This window comes from Carica papaya, chromosome 2, assembly GCF_054855325.1.
Source record: "Carica papaya isolate Zhongbai chromosome 2, ASM5485532v1, whole genome shotgun sequence".
In the NCBI taxonomy this organism is placed as follows: Eukaryota; Viridiplantae; Streptophyta; class Magnoliopsida; order Brassicales; family Caricaceae; genus Carica; species Carica papaya.
In genome coordinates, this window is record NC_142310.1 from 18700550 (window position 1) to 18721998 (window position 21449).

General features: G+C 37.3%; 1 protein-coding gene across 1 annotated transcript; it reads right to left on the reverse strand.

Moving 5' to 3' along the window:
* Positions 1 to 14400: 14400 nt before the first annotated feature.
* LOC148268839 (uncharacterized) lies at positions 14401 to 15033 on the reverse strand. Its single transcript, XM_088212198.1, has 2 exons — positions 14804 to 15033; positions 14401 to 14632 (listed from the first exon to the last, which is right to left on the reverse strand). Exons 1-2 carry the CDS (start codon positions 15031 to 15033, stop codon positions 14401 to 14403), a joined length of 462 nt encoding a protein of 153 aa, XP_088068324.1.
* Between the last annotated feature and the right edge of the window lie 6416 nt (positions 15034 to 21449).

The following is a 21449-nucleotide window of genomic DNA, read 5'->3' on the forward strand; positions in this document are numbered from 1 at the left end:
TGGATTCATAAAATTTTCAATTACCCCACCCCAAACTTTTAAAATAGACATTGTCCTCAATGCTGAGAAGAATTTTCAAAGGAGATGATAAAGATTGAAATATAAAGTATAGAATACTCCCCTGAAATTTTTTTCGTGAGGACAAACTGCTTGTAATCTCTTTTAGTGTGATGTGGAAAAATGTTCTTGGTTGTCCTCTTCCATGGAATTATCTAATTTTCGCTTGATTCAATTTGGGCGAACACTGTGGCTATGGATGATACCTGAAAGCTCTTCAAACTTGGCATTTACATTAATAGTTAACATTACAACTGAAGGCAAGATCTGTTCAAGAGAAATAGATGAAAAGGAGTCAGCTAGGTTTTCATTTAATTTTTTTTATTTTTTTTATTTTTTTGTTTTTTTTAAATTCTTTTCTCAACAGCATGAGCATGCAGCTGGCCATGCCATTTTTTGCCCCAAAAATCTTTTTTTAGCATGTGTATGACCATGCAGATGGTCATGCACCTTGTTGTCCTCCTTTCCTGGTTAAGTCTGAATGTGCCTGAGTGACTGCATCACCATGCTTCAGCTCATGCAGCTTGCTGCCCTATGTTGTTTGTCATGTGTAACACCTCCAAAACCTTGCCAAATGATGAAAAGTTACTTAGATTATACCATGAGACACATCGAAGAAGCAAACTCATGCTTAAACCATAACATACCACTTAGAACTGACTAAATACATTGAAAACAACGAATAATTAATCCTAAAAAAATTAAAAACTGAAAAAAACATAATTAAATATAAGGGTAGAGAAGTAGTTCTAAGTTATAGTCGTTAGTTTGACTTTCTTTTGAAGCTCAATCTCTCAATTTGAAGGCTTCAGTTACAAGATTGAACCGTCCTACAAAATATGGCTTAAACTCCATTTTTGTTATCTCTACATGTGGCTCCTCCTTTATTCATAACACAATGTATGATAGAGATTCACCTTCCAACTCTATCACTTCCTTTTTCAAGTGAGGATCCTCCTCTTCAATTGTGTTTGATAGCACGAGACATCAATAACAAGATACTCCATTAGAGTGGCTTGTTTTTATTCATCTACATACTCATCAATAATATAAATTGCACAACAAATATCATCCAAACTAATAGAAGGATTTTTCATCGCCTTCTTGATATCAAAGGCTATCTCCTCCTCATTGAACCCAAGGGTTACTTTACCATTCTTTATATCTATTGATGTTCCAATTGTGGCTAAGAATGGTCTATCTAGAATAAATGATAATTCAGGCTCAACATCCATATCAAGTATAACAAAATCTATAGGGAAAATAAACACTCCTACTTTTACCAAAATATCTTCAGGGATTCCCATAGGTCTTTTAGTTGATTTATCCACAAACTGCAGAACCATATGTGTCTCTTTCATCTCCCCAAGGTTAAGTCTCCTACAAACATATAATGGCATTAGGTTAATTAGAACCCAAATCACATAGTGCATCTTTAAATTTAAATTTGTCTAGTTCACAAGGTATAGAAAAATTTCTTAGATCTTTAAGCTTTATAAGCAACTTATTTTGTATAGTGGCACTACACTCTTCAGTAAGCATTACCATGCCATATTCCTCAATCTTTCTCTTATTATAAAGGATATCTTTAAGAAATTTTGCATATTATAGCATCTGCATCAAAGCCTCAACAAATGGAATGTTAATCTATAATGTCTTAAAGATCTCTAAAAATCTAGCAAACTTAGCATCTTTCTTTTCCTTTTTAATTCTATCTGGGTAAGGAAACTTGTTAATATCTACACTAGAGTTTGAATTGAAAATTGTAAATTTAGTATTTTTCTTACCTTGCTGTTCCACACTTACCTCAACTGGGTTTGATTGAATTACCTTATCAATTTTTACTTTTTGCTTTGGCTTCTCCAACACCTTCCCATCTCTGAGTGTAATGGCCTTGACATGCTCTTTGAGATTAGTCTTTGAGTTTCATGGTAATGAACCTTGAGTTTGACTCGTAATAACATTGGCAAGCTGTCCAATTTGTGTCTCTAGATTCTTCATGGAAGCCTCATGATTTTACAACCTTGTTTCGATAGAGTTAATGAACCTTGTCATTAGCTCTTCTAAGTTCGATTTCTTTTCTTGTAGTGGAGAATACTATTGAGGTTGGAATCCTAGTGGTGGTTATCTCCCTTGATTATTATTATTATTCCATGATAAATTTGGGTGATTTCTCCAACTAGGATTGTAAGTATTATTGAAGGAATCATTTTACCTGTGAAAATTATTAACAAAGCTAACTTGTCTAGGAACATTATTAGTAGTAAATGTATTAACTACCTGGCACTCTTGATTCGAGTGCCCTCCTCCACAAGAATCATAAACAGCTGCCACTACAGCTGATTTTCCAATTGCAGCCCTTGTAAATTGTAACACCATGAAAACCTTCGTGCTTAATTTATAATGTGAACCCCTATTTATTCGGACCCTAAGACTGTTTAAGCTCTTTAAATTTTGTATTTTAAATTCCTGAATGAATTTCATATTTTAGTTTATTATTTATTTGTTGATAATTTATTTTAAATTTAATTAAAAATATTTAAGGAAAAGCAGAGGAGAAAAGGCGGCAAAATCCCGCTAGAAAGACCTTGCCTGCGCGAGCTCCACATGCCACTCGCGCATGTGCGCTCGCAGCCAACACAGGCACACATTCCATCTGTATGGGGCGCGAGGCACATAATCTACCTCCGTGGCTCCACACGCCTTGTGCACGTATATGAATTAACGAAATTTTAAATTAAATGGTTGCATGCTTAATCTTATATGCTTAAATAAAATTATTACGTGTTTATATGAACATATATGAATTCATTACTCGCATGTTTAACTAAAACAATTAAATGTTTGTGATAAATGTTGATGCATGATACATTGTACGATGGTGAAGTGATAAAGCATGAAGTGATATTTAAGCATGAAAAATATGTATCAGTATCAGCATGCATGATTTATAAAATATTTCATTAGGCTTTTTATCTCTGAGGGCTTTCTGTTTCTCTCCCCATCTGGTCTAAAAAGATGTAAGATGATTGCTCTCTGTGAATGACGAAGTACCCTCTGATGAGAGTAGTGACGTGATACGATTGTAGAGGTCACCTTTGGCTAAGTACAGTCATGGCCATAGATTACATGTAGGACCACTATTGTTGGCACGGCCGTGATCATATATCGTGTCATAGATTGGCAAGTCGTAAATGTGTTGTTGGTTGAGCAAGCCGCAAATTATTGATATAACATGAATTGAATTTGTCATTCCAAATGGGTAGTCGAAAATCTGTATTGTTCTCAATAGATGGAAGTCAGAACGACTTCACATGAAGAATAAAATGAAATAAATAGCATATCATGATTTGTTTGATTTTCTCCATTTTAAGCGTGAATGATTTGATTGACATGATATGATTATAACATGATGAAATTCATATTTTTTAAATAAAATAAATTATTTTCGTGATTATTAAAGAACCCCTGATAAGACTCCTGATCATAAGTAAATAATGGTACTTTATTTTAGTTTTAATTACTTTTGAAATCTTAGTGATGTAAATTAAATATTATTTTTCTTACTGAGTATATGAAACTCACCTATTTCCATGTCCCTCTCTAAATGAGGAAGATAGTGAGGAACCAATTACCTTTGAGGGTTTTGTGGGTCTGTGAACGGTTATGAGTGCATAGTAGTCCCGCACTCTGATGAGTTTATCTTTTATATAGGCTTGTAATTAATTTTGTTTCTACCTCAGTATTGTATGAAACTCTATTATTATTTTATAAGGGATTGTAATTATTTATTCTACTACATAAATTTATCTTATATGCACTCTTAATCTATTTCTGTATCTGACGCTCTTATGCTTTGTTTTATATTTAGGATGTTACATAAATTCTTATTCAATGCTTCCATTTGAGCTGCTAATGCTATAAAAACATCTATATTATAAATTCCAGCTGCCTTCTTTGTAAATTATCTTTCAGTGGGCCATTCACTTGAGTTAGCAACCATCTCTTCTATCAATTCATAAGCTTCTTCAAGTGACTTCATGTATATTGAACCTCTACGTGAAGCATCTATGATGCTTCTGACTTAGCTATTAATTCCATTGTAGAAGGTTTATACTTTTTGCCAAATAGAGAATTCCTCTTGAGGGCATTTCCTTAGCATATCCTTGTATCTCTCCCATACCTGATATAGGGTCTCTAATTAGCAACCTCATTAATTAATTGTGCAATTTTAAATAGTGGAAAATATCTACTAAGGAATTTTTGTGCCAATGCATCCAAATAGTTATGGAGTTTCGTGGTAGTGATTGCAACTAATGTTGTGCTTTATCCCTTAAAGAGAAAAGAAAAAGCCTCATCCTCCTTACATCTTCAGAAACCCAATTATACTTGAAAGTATCAACAATTTGGAGGAAACTACCTATGTGTTAGTGTGGATCTTCACTAAGCAATCCTCCAAATTAACAAGTATGTTGGATCAACTGTAGTACTGCTGGCTATCTCAAAGTTGTTAACTTGAACAGTAGGTCCCAAAATGCCTGCACTTGTTCCTTCCAATGATGGCATGGCATAGTCTCTCATGATGCGAATAAGTTGAGTAGCTCAAACATCATTATTGTTATCACCTCCTTCAAGAAGATTGTTTTAATTTTCTACCATGTTGAATTTATGATTTGCTCTTTTTCTTTAAGGAAAAGTTCGTTTAGGTTCCGAATCAGATTCTGCTAATGGCTCCTCATAACTTTTGGTCATACACTAACAAAACTTGAAACATAAGGAATAAATTAAAAAAAAAATTAAAATCTCAAATTAACAGCTAATAACAATATAATAATTTCTAAATAAATTTTAGTCCCTAGCAATGGCGCCAAAAACTTGATGCGTCCTAAACAACACTAGCAAGTGCATTAGTCGTATCAGTAATATAGATATGAGAATCTGAATATCATCCCATGAAGATAAAATTTTATGAAGCAATTATTATACTGAAAACTATTATTTGAGAGATATTTATCAAATGAAAGTAAATTAAAGTAAAATATAAAACTAACTAAAATTGTAAAGAATTGAATAACCAGATTAAATGGAAGATAAATCAATTAATAAAATAGTGTTAGGGTCCACAATCCCCATAAACTTGTTTGGATATCAATATTAATAACAAAATTTGAGTTAAGATTGACTGGTTAGTTCTAAAGCCTGGTTAATCTTATTCAGGGATATAACCTTTCAGATTTAACATAACTCTGATTCAGACATATTTATATAAATCTAACATATAATTAACCCAATTATCCGACCTTATTTAGGAACACGAATACATACTACAAGTCAATTTCAGATTATCTATTCGAACAAATCTGTTATTAACCTGTTATGCAAAATCCTAATAATCATGCATTGAAATCCCATCAATTGAAAACCTTAACTTCTCTGTTTCACACATCATTAAGGAATTCAATCAACAAAATATCCATAGAAGCATTAAACTCAATGATTTTGCATAAAACTAACTCAGATATCATTAAGCAAAATCAATACCCTTTATAGTTTAGGGTTCATGTTTTCTCTAACAAAAGAAATCTACTCCATAATTAAATCGATTAAGCAAAAACTGAAATTAAAAGAAAACATAATAAAATAAAATAAAACTTAGGATTGTGTCTTCGTCTTGAGCTTGATCTCCTCTCCAATTGAGTTTTGAGTCTTCCAGTAAGAAGAAGAAGAAAAACCCTTACTTAGAAAAATATCTCAATTAAAAGAGTGCTGCTAGAATACTAATAATATGTCCTATATACACTGGGTAAATAACAAAATTTTGTAAATACAAATCCTAGGTGAAATAGGAAAGAGAATAAAGCATCCTAAGCTATTTAGGAAACCTAAAAATTATGCATTTCCTACATGACCATATGCATGACCATGCGCCTACCCATGCAGATTGTTGCCTTCAAAATTCTATGTAGAGAGAGACTCCAATACTGATGTGCATCACCACTGCATAAGTATGCATCTGTCAGTGCAGGTTTCTGCCTTTTTCGTGCCTTCATCTAAAGCTTTTTAAATTCTCCCAAAATCAACTAAAATTTATAAAATAGACCAAAGTGACTAAACAAACTAAAATTAAACAAAAAACTAACGAGAATTACTCAAAACTAACAAAAACTAAAGCAAAAACAATCCTGATTGTATATAAAATACACCATTATCAATAAGTTTTTTTCGGGATAGTCTAGATGGTTTACAAACATTTGAAAATTAATAAAATAATATCCTATCCTAATCTAGAATTCAAATTAAATAATTAAATAACCTAAGGGATAGAATTTACATTAAAATAAGCATTAAAAAAATTAAAAGAGGCTAAAATTATCCATGAAATTAATTAAATCATGTGAAAAAGTGAAGGTGGGATCCAAAAAAAGGACTTAAAAAAGTGGAGGCCGACTGATTTGCGAGACGGGTAGCCCGCGTACATTAGTTTGTCGGATCGTGTGGGTCACCAAAACAGGCCTGTGTATTGGGCCTACGCGTCGGACGTGGGCCTGCTGGGTGCACAACTAGTCCAACTCCAGGCTGGGCGCGTAGGCTGTGCATGTACGTGTGCAGTCTGTGTGCTTACGTGTGTGCAGAGCGTGAGGGTTTGTTGGTATGCTCGGTGCGTGCACGGGGTGGCTTACTCATGCTTGAATGTGATATCCCAAACACTAATTAAAGTATAAGGGTGCCAGATACAGAAACAGATACGAGTGCATTTAAGATTAATTAAATGCAGCATAATAAAATATTGCAATCCCTTAAAAAATAGTAATAAAGTTCCAAACCTTACAATACTGAGGTGAAACAAAATTAAATAGAATCCTTTACAAAAGATGGACTCATCAGAGTGAGGAACAAAATATGCACTCGTAATAGTTCATGGATTCACGGGATCCTTAAAAGCTTCAAGAAGCAGATCAATGATCAGTTCCTCACTATCATCCTCATCTGAGGGGGGCATGGAAAAGGGGTGAGTTCCACATACTAAGTAAGATAAACAGTATTTAAATAACATCACTAAGATTTTAAAGTAATTAAAATTAAAAAAGTACCTTATTTACTGACATCGGAAATCGTGTCAGAGATTCATTTTAATAATTATGAAAATATTTTACTTTATTTAGAGAAAACATCAAATCAATCATGTCAAATCATGTCATACTCTTATCAAATCCTATCAATCATATCAAGTCAATCATATCAATCATGTTGAACTTAAATAGAGAAAACAAAACAAATCATGTCATGCTTTGTCTTATTTTCATTCTTCGGATGAAGTTGTTCTGACTTCCATCTACAAAGGACAATACAGATTCCCAACTACCCATATGGAATTATCAATTCATTTCATATCATATTATATTAGCAATTTGCGGCTTGCTAAACTATCAGCACATTTATAGCTTGCCAAATTATGACACGATCTATGACCACGGTCGTGCCAACTACAGTATAGTCCTACATGTAAACTACAATCACGGTCATGCTTCACCAAAGGTAACCCCTACAATCATATCATATTACCACTCTTGTACGTCGTCATCCACAGGGAGAGGTCCTCTCACCTCTTTTCAGACCAGATAGGGGAGAAACAGAAACTCTTAGAGATAAAAATCTAACAAATCATGTCATTTATAAACCATGCATGCTAATATCGATAAATATTTCTCATGTATATAAGATAATATCATGCTTTGCCACTTTATCATGTCATTGTACATGCATTAACATTTTTCATATGCATAAAAATCATCATAGTTAAGCATGCAAACAACCGGTTTATATTCACTCACATTAACAAGCATTAGCACATAACATTTGCATTAGACTATAACAAAATTAAGCACACAACCAACTAATTAGCATATTATTAAATTAATCGAGAAATACTCCTTAGTATGTAAAAATAAATATTAAATTCCTTATCGAACACTTGAAATTTTTCCTAGGTCTTTCCTTCTTTTGTTTCTTCCTCTTCTCTTTTTAGCTCTCTCTCTCTCTCTAGAATTTCTTTGCTGGATGGAAGAATGAAGTTGGAGTGATGAATGGTGAAAATGGGTCCCTATTTATAAAAAAATAAGGACTATTAGATTTGCACCAAGTGGAAAAATCTTGTGAGGAGAAAAGAAAGGAAAAGGTGATTTGATGCGACGCGGTGACTGATAAATGTGACTGATGGATTGCCGATGCAATGACAACGATGCGATAGTAGTGAAAAAACAAAAGGCACGCCACCCAAATGACAGCGGCATGCTGCCCAATGGGCAGCGCCCACTAGCTGAGGCAGCGCGCGTAGGCCTAAAATTTGCAGGTGGTGCCTGCCGTGCACCTCACGCCCCACAAAAATGGGACGTTCGTGCAGTCGCACGTCCCATGCTGACCATGCATGCAGTGCATGGGGCCCACGCGGATGCAGAGGCATTCCCACGACCTTTTCCATGGGATTTTTCTGTCATTTTTTCTGTCTTTCCTAAATTTTTTTTAAAATAAATTCAATAATTAAATGTTTTAAAATAATTAAAAAAATTTAATTAAATAAATAACAAGTATGTTAGTTTGTAAGAATTTAAATAATTAAATTTAAACCCAATTTATTTGAAGATTAGAGCATGAAATTTAAAGAGCTCAAATAGCCTTAGGGCCTAAATAATTAGAGGTTTTATACATCAATTTAGTGTAAAGGTTTTCAGGATGTTATATTCCTCCCATCTTTAAAAAATTTGGTCCTCCAAATTTGTCATAAATAAATGAGAAAACTCCTCTCACATCTCACTCTCCAGTTCCCGCGTTGCCTCTTCTAGAGTGTGATGTTGCCATTGCATCTTCACCATCCGGATCTTTTTGTTGCACAGAACTTTGTCCGTCTAACCAAGGATTTCTGCAGGGTGCTAGCTCCTCATAAATCATGTCTGTTGGGACCTGCATCTCTTGGTGAGGAGTTATGTGAGAAGGGTCAGGGTGGTACCTTTTAAACATGGAGATATGTAAAACATCATGTAGACCCGCAAACTCTGGAGGTATAGCAAGGCGGTACGCCATGTGTCTGATATGTTCCACGATAAAAAAGGTCTCACATAACGGGGGCTCAGCTTCCCCTTCTTGCCAAACTGTATTTTACCCTTGTAAGGCTTCATCTTGCGGAAAACATGGTCATCAACAATAAACTCTAAGGGTCTTCTTCGGTTCTCAGCTTAGCACTTTTGGTGACTTTGGGCAGTGGCTAGGTTCTTCTGAATAATGACGACTTTTTCAACAGTCTCTTGAATGTAGTTTGGTCCCAAGTGATGATGGTTCCTGACTTTGTTCTAGCAAGTGGGGGAATGACAAGGCCTACCATACAGGGCTTCATACAGACCCATGCCAATGTTGGAATGATAACTATTATTATAAGCAAATTCACACAAAGGAAGATACTTATACCAGTTATCACCAAAGTCGAGAACACAAGCACACAACATATCTTCAAGTGTCTAGATTATATGTTCAGATTGACCATTGGTCTGAGGTGATAGGCAGTACTGAAGTACAATCCCGAACAAAGAGCTTCCTGAAAATTGTCTTAGAAATGGGAGGTGAATTGAGGGTCTCTTTTTTTAAAAAAAGATGAAGGTTCACCGTGGAGTCAAACAATCTCCTCGACATATAGGTGAGCTAACTTGCTGGTAGAGTCCGTTATTCTAATTGGTAGGAAATGGGTGGTCTTGGTTAACCTATCAATAATGATCCATATTACGTTGCGATCAGAACAGGTTCTGAGTAAATCAGTGACAAAATTCATGGTCACATGCTCCCACTTCCATTCCAAAATAGGGAGGTCTTGTAATAAACCGCTAAGTCTCTAGTGTTCAGCCTTAATTCTTTAGTAAGTAAGGCATTAGGAGACATACTCAACAATGTTTTTCTTCATTCCAAGCCATTAATATTGACCTCTCAAGTCCCGATATATCTTGGTATTTTTGGGATGGATGGAAAATTTGGAGACATGGGAAGCCATGAGAACATCTGTTCTGACAGTAGTATGGACCCAAATACGATACTGGAATCGACACAAACCATCATCCGTAAGTTAAAAATAAAGAAATTCATTAGAAGTAAACTTAAATTTTTAGTGATCTCTAGGTCAGTACATTGAACTTCCTAAATTTTCATGAAAAGGTCAGGCAAGTCCCGAATCTGGGCGAGATAGGCACCATTATCATACTGATTAAGGCGGAGTGCCTGCATTACATCAACTAATTTCTAACTGGAGGTCATCATCCTAGCCAACAAAGCGGACTCCTTTCGGCCCAAAGCATCAACAACCACATTACCTTTACCAGGGTGGTAGAGGATCTTGCTATCATAATCCTTCAGGAGATCCATCCAGTGTCTATGCCTCATATTTAATTCTCTCTGTGAAAACATGTATTTCAAACTTTTATGATCAATATAAATTTTAAATGTTTGACCATATAGATAGTGGCGCTATATCTTAAGGAAAAATACTATGGCAGCCAATTCCAGGTCATGTGTGAGGTAGTTACACTCATGGACTTTTAGCTATCTGGATCCATAAGCGACCACCCAACCATATTGCATCAAGACACATCCCAACCCTATGTGAGATGCATCACAGTAAACCTAAAATCGTCAAGTATTGTCAAAAAGGATCAACACTGGTGCAGAGGTTAGGCGATACTTCAACTCAACAAAACTTTCGTCATATTCAAAATCTCAAATAAAAGTTACACCCTTCCTGGTGAGGTGGGTCAATGGAGTTGCAATCTTGGAAAACCCATCAATGAACCACCGATAGTAGCTAGCTAAACCAAAAAAAAAAACTATGTACCTCAGCGATGTTCGTTGGCTGGCTCTAATTAATCATAGTTTCAACCTTAAATGGATCAATAGAAACTCCTTCGCCATAAATTACATGACCAAGAAAGAGACTCGATCTAACCAAAAAGAGCATTTGCTGAACTTTACATATAAATGATTCTAGCAGAGGGTCTCTAACACTCAGGACAAGTGATTTGCATGTCCTTCGTGGCTCTTTGAATACACCATAATGTTATCAATGAACATGATGATGTATTGATCAAGTGCATGCTAGAAAACCCTATTCATAAGATCCATGAAAGTAGTAGGGGCATTAATTAGTCCAAAAAGCATAACCTTGAACTCATACTAACTGTATCGGCATCAAAAGGTCATCTTGGGGATATCTTCTTCCTTCACTCTCAACTGGTAGTACCCTGATTTGAGATCAATCTTTGAGAAAATGAAGACACCTTAGAATTAATAAAAGAGACCATCAATATGGGATAAAGGGTACTTACTTTTCACCATCACTCCACTGAGTTCTCTATAGTCAATACATAGTCGGAGGGAACCACCTTTCCTCTTTACGAATAGCACTGGGGCACCCTAAAGGGAATTATTGGGATGAATAAATCTTTTCCCAAGAAGCTTAGAGAGTTAGTGCTCAAGTTCAGCAAGTTCGGTGTAGCTCACGTGATAAGCAGGCTTTGAGATGGGTTGAGTTCCGAAAAGCAAATCGATGGAGAATTTTATCTCCCGTAAGGAGGTAGACTGGGTAGTTCCTCCAAAAAGACATCCAGAAAGTTACAAACAGTAGGGATTATATATATGGCAAGCTCGATATCCATATTCCTATTTATTCAAAGTTTAAAGAATAGTAAACAGAGCTCATAAAAATTTTATTTCATTTTTGGTGAACGAAGAGATACAACTTTACTTTCATAGTTAATGATTGCTCTATACTTTTCTAACCAATCCATATCAAAGATAACATCAAATCTGAGAAATCTAAGAGTATAAGATCTACTAACAATTCTACTCCTAAGATTTTCATTTTACAATTTTTATACACACAGTGAGCTTCTAAATGACCTCTAGAAAAGGTCTCTATTATTAATACTTTGTTTAAAGGTTCAGGCTTAATATCTAATTTATAAGCAAAAGAACAAGAAATAAAAGAGTGGATAGCACCTATATCAATTAAAGCTTGAGTAGTAGTGTCATGGATAGAAAGCATATTCTGAATAACAGCAGGAGTGGTGAGGACACCAGGCTCATCAAAATGGTATATACGACCCTAGGCTATTGGTCTGACGATGTCCTTCGGCCGCTAGGGATAGTCTTTCATGAAGTGCTAAGTGCTTATAGTAGGTGTTGTTCAAATGCCGATAGGGCTTATCATCATGCAAGCGTCCACAATGCTCACCTGGTTGGGCAAGTCGGGTAGGGTGTCCAGTAGGTAGAGGCAAGGCAAGAGGAGGGACAACTCAGGGTCTTTTATCAGGATGGTCATTCGTTGGGAGGGGAAATCTTCTTCTTGGTTATTTGGGTTGGTGTTGTTGTTATTGGGTACGAACTCGAGTAATTCGTTGGTGTCGGGCCAAGATAAGATCTTCGGCCAACTGGACATGTTCCAGCACCTTGGCATAAAAGCTGGATACCAGCATCATGACCTGGTCGTAAATATCGGCACAAAGGCCTTTTAGGAATTTCCTAAATTTAAGGCTTTCAAAGGTAACCATTAGAGGGGAAAACCTAGATAGCAGGATGAATCGATATGCATAGTGGACAACCGTCATATTTCCCTAGCAGAGGTCCTGAAATTCCTACTCTTTCTTTTTTGAACATAAACAGAGAAGAAATTTTGGAATAAAGCATCCATGAAAACCTCCTAAGTGGTAAGGGTGGGTAAAACATCTTTCTTAAGCCACCACCAATGTTCGACTTCTCCGGTTAACATGAAAGTTACCAGAAAAACCTTTTGTTTCTCGATCGAGTCTAGGATAGAGAAAGGTTTCTCTACCTGTCCGATCTAGGCTTCAGTAGCTAAAAGATCAGGGCCTCTTTTAAAATGAGGGGGGTTTCATCTCCTAAACTCAGCTATGTTATAGGAAATAAATCTCTCGACTAGGTGATAGTTAAAGATATGAGGGTGGTGTTGGTAATGGTTTGGTTGGTTTTGACCTACAGCTGCAGTTAGACCCTAAATTGCTAAAAAAAGCTCAGTAAATTCGGCCCAAGTTAGATGATCTTGGCGCTGGCATCCTTGATTCATTCTACATAAGGTCTTCCTCACATTATTCCTAAAAAAAAGGAAGACATGAGTTGGTGGTCTAGTTTTTGAAAAAAAGAAATATCATAAGTATCTAGAGTGGTTTTCTAACTACAACCTTAGTTGTAAAGGATTATTCTACGTAACTGCTCTGATACCATTTGTGACATCCCAAGCATTAATTAAAGCATAAGGGTGCAAAATATAGAAATAGATACGAGGGCATATAAGATTAATTATATGCAGTGGAATAAAATATTACAATCCCCTAATAGAGTTCCAAATCTTACAAGTACAGTGCCCCAACCAGCACGCTGCAGGCTAGCCTGTAGGCATAGAGGCCTCCTATCGCGCGCGTAGGGCCTGCTGCGTTGATAGCGTACGCACAGTGTGCGGCACCTATCCACATGCGAGGTGACACGCGGACTAACCACCTACATGCGATAAGATGCGCACAAGACCTATCCCTCCGTTGTGCATGCGAAAGGGACGTGCACGTTGTGCGCAGGTCCTGTGTGTGCGTGCATGTATGCACAGTGTGCGGCATCCCGCACAGGCGGGATTTCTTCCCATTTCGCAGTTTTTTCAATTTTTTCCAAATTTTCTAAAATTAAATAAAATAAAATTAAATACAAATTAAATAATAAAAATTAAAATAATTAAAAATAACCTGATTCACGAATTACGATAAATAATATGCAAAGTAATTTAAATGATTTTAATGTGGCCAAAGGTCCGAACAAATAGGATTTTCCAAATTAATTAAGCACAACGATGGGCAGGGTGTTACATCCCCCCGCCTTAAAAAATTTGGTCCCCAAATTTGTCTCGATTAGATCCGGATACTTCTCCCTCATCTCACTCTTCAACTCCCACATGGCTTCTTCTCGGGTATGATGTTGACATTGCACCTTCACCATGGGAATCGTCTTGTTACTCAAGACCTTATCGGTCCAACAAATAATCTGGACGGGAACTTCATCATAAGTCATGTTGGCTTGTACCGGCACCTCATCACGGGGAATAATATGAGAAAGATCAGGGTGGTACCTTTTAAGCATCAAGAAGTGAAAAATGTCATGTAGACCCGTAAATTCTCGGGATAAAGAGAGGTGGTATGCCGCGGGGCCAATACGCTCGATGATCTGAAAATGTCCCATAAAATGAGGGCTTAGCTTCTCTCTGTTCCCAAACTGCATCTTTCCCTTATAGGAGAAAACCTTGAGGAAGACTTAATCTCCAACAACAAACTCTAAGTGTTTCCTATGATTGTTGACATAACTCTTCTGACGATTTTGGGTAGTTTCCAAGTTCTTGCAAATGATTGCGACCATCTCAATGGTCTCCTTAATGAAGTCTGGTCCTAAATGGCAATGGTTTTTGACTTCACTCCAATAAGTAGGAGAACGGCAAGGCCTTCCATACAATGCTTCATATGGGGCCATGCTGATGATGGAATGATAACTGCTATTGTAAGCAAATTCACAAAAAGAAAAATACTCATATCAGTTATCACCGAAGTAGAGAGCACAAGCACGCAGCATGTCTTTCAATGTCTGAATCGTACATTTTGACTGACCATTCGTTTGGGGATGATAAGCAGTATTGAAATACAACCCAGACCTCAAAGCTTACTAGAAGTTGTCCCATAAATGGGAGGTAAATCGGGGATTGCGGTCGGACACAATAGATGAGGGAACACCATGAAGTCGAACAATCACATCAACATATAGGCTGGCTAACTTACTGGTCCAGTCAGTGGTTCTGATGGGTAGAAAATGGGCAGTCTTGGTTAGTCTGTCCACGATGACCCAGATAGCATTTCGACCAGAACAGGTCCTGAGTAATCCTGTAATAAAATTCATAGTTACATGCTCCCATTTTTATTCAGGAATCGGAAGACCTTGTAATAAACCATCGGATCTCTGATGTTCTGCCTTAATCCATTGACAAGTAAGGCATCAGGAGATGTAGTCAACTATATCCTTCTTCATTCCTATCCACCAGTACTGACACTTCAAATCCCGGTACATTTTGGAATGGATGGATAACTTGGAAGCGTAGGCGGTCTTAAGAACATCCGCCCTTACAACAACAAGGACTCAAATTCGGTTCTAGAATCTGAACAGTCCATTTAAAATCTTAAAATCAAGAGATTCATCAGAAGTGAACTTACCTAAATTCTTAGTGAGTTTCAGGTTCATGGATTGAGCTTCTCAGATTTTTATAAAAAGATCCAATAGGGCTTGGATCTAGGCAAGATAAGTCCCTTTGCCATAATAGCTAAGGTAGAGAGACTGCATAGCATCCATCAATTTCTAACTAGAAGCTATGGTTTAAGCCAGCACAGCAAACTCCTTTCGGTTCAATGTATCAGCGACCACATTTTCTCTCCCTGGTGGATAGATGATCTCGCAGTCATAGTCCTTTAGAAGATCCATCAAGCATCTCTATCTCATGTTTAACTACTTCTACAAAAGGATGTACTTTAAACTCTTATAGTCAGTATAAATTTTAAAGGTCTGACCATACAGGTAATGACGCCATATCTTTAGGGTAAAAATAATAGCTGCTAGCTCCACGTCGTGGGTAGGCTAGTTCGCTCATGATGTTTCAATTGTCTAGACTCATAAGTGACTGCTCTACCATGCTGTATCAAGATACACCCCAAGCCAATATGAGATGCATCACAGTAGACCTGAAATCTTCTCGTATTGTTGGAGATGATTAACACAGGAACAGAGGTGAGATGATGCTTCAATTCAATGAAGCTTTCACTACACTTATAATTTCAGATGAATGGTACCCCTTTTCGGGTAAGTCGGGTCAGTGGGGTGACAATCTTAACGAATCCGTTAATGAACTGTCGGTAATAACCTACCAAGCCAAGGAAACTACGTACCTCGGCCAATTGGTGGGCCGATTTCAGTTGACTACTATTTCACATTGGACGGGTCTACAGAAACTCCTTCACTCGAAATTACATGACCGAGAAAAGAAACTCAATCCAACCAGAAAGAGTGTTTGCTCAAGCACACAGTTGATTCCGGCAAAGAGTCTCCAACACTTCAGTCAAGTGCATTACATGTTCTTCAAGGCTTTTGAAATACATTAGGATGTCATCAATAAAAACGATGAAGTATTGATCTAGTGCATGCTGGAAAACTTTGTTCATTAGATCCATAAAGTTTGTAGAGGCATTGGTTAATCCGAACGACATTACCTTAAACTTGTATAAACTGTACCTACATCGGAAGATGGTCTTCGAAATATCTTCTTCTTTGACTCTCAATTGGTGGTATTCCATCCTGAGATCAATTTTAGAGAAGACTGTGGCTCCTTACAGTTGATCAAAGAGATCATCGATCCGAGGTAAGGGGTACATGCTTTTAACCGTCACTCGGTTGAGTTCTCAGTAGTCCACACAGCGTTTGAGGGAACCATCCTTTCTCTTCACGAATAACACTGGAGCGTCCCAAGGAGAATGGTTAGGGTGAATAAACTTTCGGGTAAAAAAGGTCAGAAAGGTTATGTTACAGCTCTGTTAGTTCAGCACGACTCATACGATAGGCGGGCTTTGAGATTGGCTAGGTTCCGGGCAGCAATTCAATTAAGAAATCTACTTTTTGTGGGGGAGGTAGACCAGGAAGTTTGATGGGAAAGACATCCAAAAAGTTGTAAACAATTGGTATGGCATACACAATAGGATCAGTAACCTTGTTCCTATTCATTCAATGGTTAGGAAAAATAATAAAAAAACTTTTATTCCTTTTTCAGGGACCATAAAGTTACAATTTTACTTTTACAATCGATAATAGCTCTATACTTTTCTAACTCCATTCCTAATATTACATCAAATCCTACAAAATTTAACAGTATCAGATTCACAAATACTTCTATTCCTAAAGTTTTTATCCTATAGTCTTTATATACACAGTGAGCCTCTAGCACTCCCCTAAAGGGAGTTTTAGACTGTTAATGTTTCTACCTAAGGTTCTAGTCTAAAATCAAGATTACAGGCAAATATACGAAAAATAAAAGAGCAAGTAGCACCTGTATTGTTCAGAGCCTTGGTAGAAGTGTCATGAATAGAAAGCATACCATGGATAAGAACAGGAGTAGGAAGAGCATCTGGTTCATCCAACTGGTACATGCAACCTTGTACTATAGGCCAGCCGGCGTCCTTTGGTCACTGGGGACAGTCCTTCATAAGGTGTTGGGTGCTTCCATACCGATAACAGGTATTATTGATATGCCGACAGGGTACATCACTATGCGAGCGACCACAATGCTGACAGGGTTGGTTAGGTCAGGCAAGTTGAACTGTAGGTGGAGGCAAAACAAGGCGAAGGGCAACTCTAAGGTAACTACTTACTGGGTTAGGTAATCTCCTCTTAAGTTGCTAAGGTTGTTGTTAGGTATGGACTCAGGCAATGCGTTGGTGCTTGGCAGAGATGAGATCTTCGGCCAACTGGGCATGTTATAGCACCTTCGCATACAAACAGGGTCTCAGCATCGCGACCTGGTCATAGATGTCGGCACGAAGGCCCTTGAGAGACTTCCTAACTTTTCGACTTTATGGGGTGACCATTGGAGGGGCAAACTTAAACAGTTGAACAAAATGGGCTGCATACTGGGCAACCGTCAGACTCCCTTGGCGGAGGTCTTAAAATTCCTCCTCCTTTTTCTAGGCATAGGCAGGGAAGAAGTTATCAAAGAATGCATCCATTAAAACTTCCCAGGTGGTAGGGGTAGGCAGGACTTCTCTTTTAAGTCACCACCAGTGTTCTACTTCGCCGTATAAAATACAAAAACAAAACATAAAAGAATGTCACTTCTTTCCCTATGCTATTAGACTCATCAGAGTGCGGAAACAATCATGCACTCAAATTTTGTGGATCCACGAGATCCTCATAGACTTTCAAAGGTAGGTCAGCCTGCGGTTCCTCATTTTCTTCCTCATCTTGGGGGGACATGGAAAGAGTGAGTTCCATATGCTCAGTAAAAAAACAGTATTAAATTGATATCATAAGGTTTTAAAGGTGAATTATTTTGACTTAAAAGCTTACCATTTAGCCACCTCGTAGACCTATCTTACATTATAAAAACAATTTATTTACTAAGAAAATAGTACATTAATATGAACAACCAAACATACATCATGCCAGATAATAGAGAAAATCAAATAAATAATGAAATGCTCATATTTTCATGTCATGCTTCATGAAGTCATTACAACTTCCATCTCTGAAGGCACATATAGATTTTCAACTACCCAAGTGGAATGACCAAATTAGATAGAGATATGGCAATGCTATGCCCATTTCTGGCTGGCCAAAACACGGTATGATCTACGACTACGGTCATACCAACCATAGTGGCCCTATCAGATATCTATAGTCACGATAGTACTTAGCCAAATATGATCCCTAACAGATATTTGCATTACCACTCTCGTGATAGGGTACACCCTCATCCACTAAGAGCGATCCTCTTACGTCTTTCTAGACCAGATAGGGGAGGGGGAAGCAGATACCCTAAAGGGCTAGGGGAACAAATACCCCTCAAAGATAAAAATTCTAACAAGACACTTGATGTAATATACTATCAATATAGATATACTTCGGACCATTCATGCTTCATTCAACTTTTTTCTTTTCTTTTTCTTTTTATTCTTTATTTTTACCAGGCAATAATACTGACTACATATTATATTTATTACATGCAAATCATCAAGTGTCTATAATTCACATAGCATGCTTGAAAACAAGAACAATTCGATTATCTGGGCTATAAATGTAAAGGCATACAAGCAGTCAAAATCACAATCATCACGTTTAATAATTTTATTTTATCTAAAAATATCCCTTAAACATCAAAAGAAATACTAAATTCTTTACTAAAACCTTAATGTTTTCTCCTTCATCATTCCTCTTTTCTTTTCCTCTTTCTCTCACTAGATTACACTCTCTTTTTCTCTCTCTAAGTCTAGAAAAAGGGAAGAATGGGATTGTGGGGAATAATGGGATGGGAAGACCTATTTATAGAATTTTAGAACTGCTGGATTTACACCGAGTGGCAAAACCCAGTGAAGAGAGAGGAGAAAAAGATGCTCAACACAAAAAAATGAGGGAGGATGGCACAGTGCCTGAGCCAGTAGTGCCCTAGCAGTGTGCTGCAGGCTAGCATGCAGACGCATAGGTCTCCTACCGTGAGTGCAGGCCTACTGCGCGGTCGCCCTAGGTGCGCAGACCCTATCCACGTAGGCTTGTCACGCGAACGTTGTGCAGACAGTTCGCAGCGCTTGTACACGCACGAGGTGACGCGCGGATGGCCCGCCTGCATGCGATAAAACCCGCGCATGACCTGTCCTCACGCTATGCGCATGGAAGGGATGTGCGCTTTATGCGCATGTCCCGCGTCTACTGTCCGCAGGATCCTGCCGAGCTACTCTTCTTCCAGGTGGGATTTCTTCCTATTTTGCCCTTTTTTCGATTTTTTCCAAATTTTCTAAAATAAAATTAAATAAAAATAATAATTAAAAATTAACTAAATTCACAAATTATGATAAATAATACGGAGAAGAATTTAAAAAAGTTTAATGCGGTCAAAAGCCCGAACAAATAGGGTTTTCCAAATTACTTAAGCACAACGATGGGTGGGTTGTTACAGAAACAATACCTCGAGGTATGGCTAGGTATAGATCAGATAGATTTAGGTACACTTCCTTATACTCCAATACTACGAGGCTTTTTCTCTCATAAACTGCTTGCCTCATCTATTGTGCCCTCATGTAAAGATTTACTTTTCCTTTCTCTTTCTCTCGAGTCTTTACTAGGCTAGGTTTACTCCTTTCTGGGTAATCCTTGACTTTTTCTCTCCCTTTCTCTCTCCAAGTATTCCTCGAAGGCCTTTTTGACCTTCACTTGATTCTTGTGTACCTCTTGGGGTGAGAAAGGTGTGAGGATATGAGTGAGGTCGGCCTTCCACCAAGAATAGCAGTTGGCCTAACAATAGTGTTGGACTCATCTATCAAATTGCCAAGGCTGGCCAAGTATCACATGGTTGGCTTGAATAGGAACAACATCACAACATACCTCATCTTTATACTTACTGATGGAGAAGGGCACCATGACCTGCTGGGTTACCTTTATTTCGCCGCTCTCATTCAACCACTACAGCAGGTAGGTGTTGGGATGGGCGATGCATGTTAGTCCCAATCTTTCCACGAGTAAGGTGCTTGCAATGCTGTCACAGCTTCCTCCATCGACGATCATACTACACACCTTATCATTGACTGGGCAGTGGGTGTGGAATATATTCTCCTGTTGTTCATGGTCCTCATCCTTGACGTGCAAGTTGAAGGTCCTCCACAAAATAAGGTTACTGCTCCAGTTGGGAGTTTCTTCAACGAGCTGAAACATACCGAAGTACCTGCAAGAAGACGTTAGTGAAGATAAAACTCTCTCTTACCTTCACTCGTGTTTACCTCACTGTCTCTCAATTGGTAGCTTCGTCTATAGAGTTGAGCATTTAAAATTGGAATCACTTAAATCGGGTCTGCACGTTAGTCCTTATGACACAACAAGAAACCTTAAAGGATTCTGCTTTCTACTGAAACTCAGGAATAAGCACACAGAAAAAGGAATGACGTGCCCTTTATGCGTTACGCAACTAGTAACAATTAGTCGCTTAATTATGTAATGGAACAAGCATCAACATAAATTATGAAACGTAGATCACAAAGAATGATAATTCAGACTGATATCCAATCAATTCTTATGGATATAATCGACAAGTCTATCTTCCTATACTACCCCTAATTTGTGACATCCCAAATGCTAATAAGGCATAAGAGTGCTAGATACAGAAATAGATTACAAGTGTATAATAGTTAAATGTATGTAGCGAAGCAATTTATTATAAATCCATTATAAAATATGAGTTCCCAATTACATATATAATTGAGGCCAGAAGTGGCAACAAAATATAAAATAACAAAATACAAAATAAAAAAATACAAAATATTAAAATACAAAAAAGGGAACTTCTATCACTATGTAAAAAGGCTCATCAAAGTGCAGGACAAGTCATGCACTCAAAAAGGTTTATGGATCCACGAGATCCTTAAAGAATTCAAGGGGTAGGTCAACGATCAGTTTCTCACTATCCTCCTCATCTGGATGGGGGCATGGAAAGGGGTAAATTCTATCTACTCAGTAAATAAAATAATATTTAAATAGTATCATAATATTTTTATGGTAGTTACAGGTATCATCAT

Bases quoted from the DNA above. Each gene is read 5' to 3' on its own strand.
- LOC148268839 (XM_088212198.1), bottom strand. From the start codon at position 15,033: ATGAATTTTATTACAGGATTACTCAGGACCTGTTCTGGTCGAAATGCT. The intron at 14,633-14,803 runs GTAAGCTTTGAG...TTACAATAGCAG, and splicing joins CATTTATGGGACAACTTCTA to TTATCATTCCATCATCAGCA.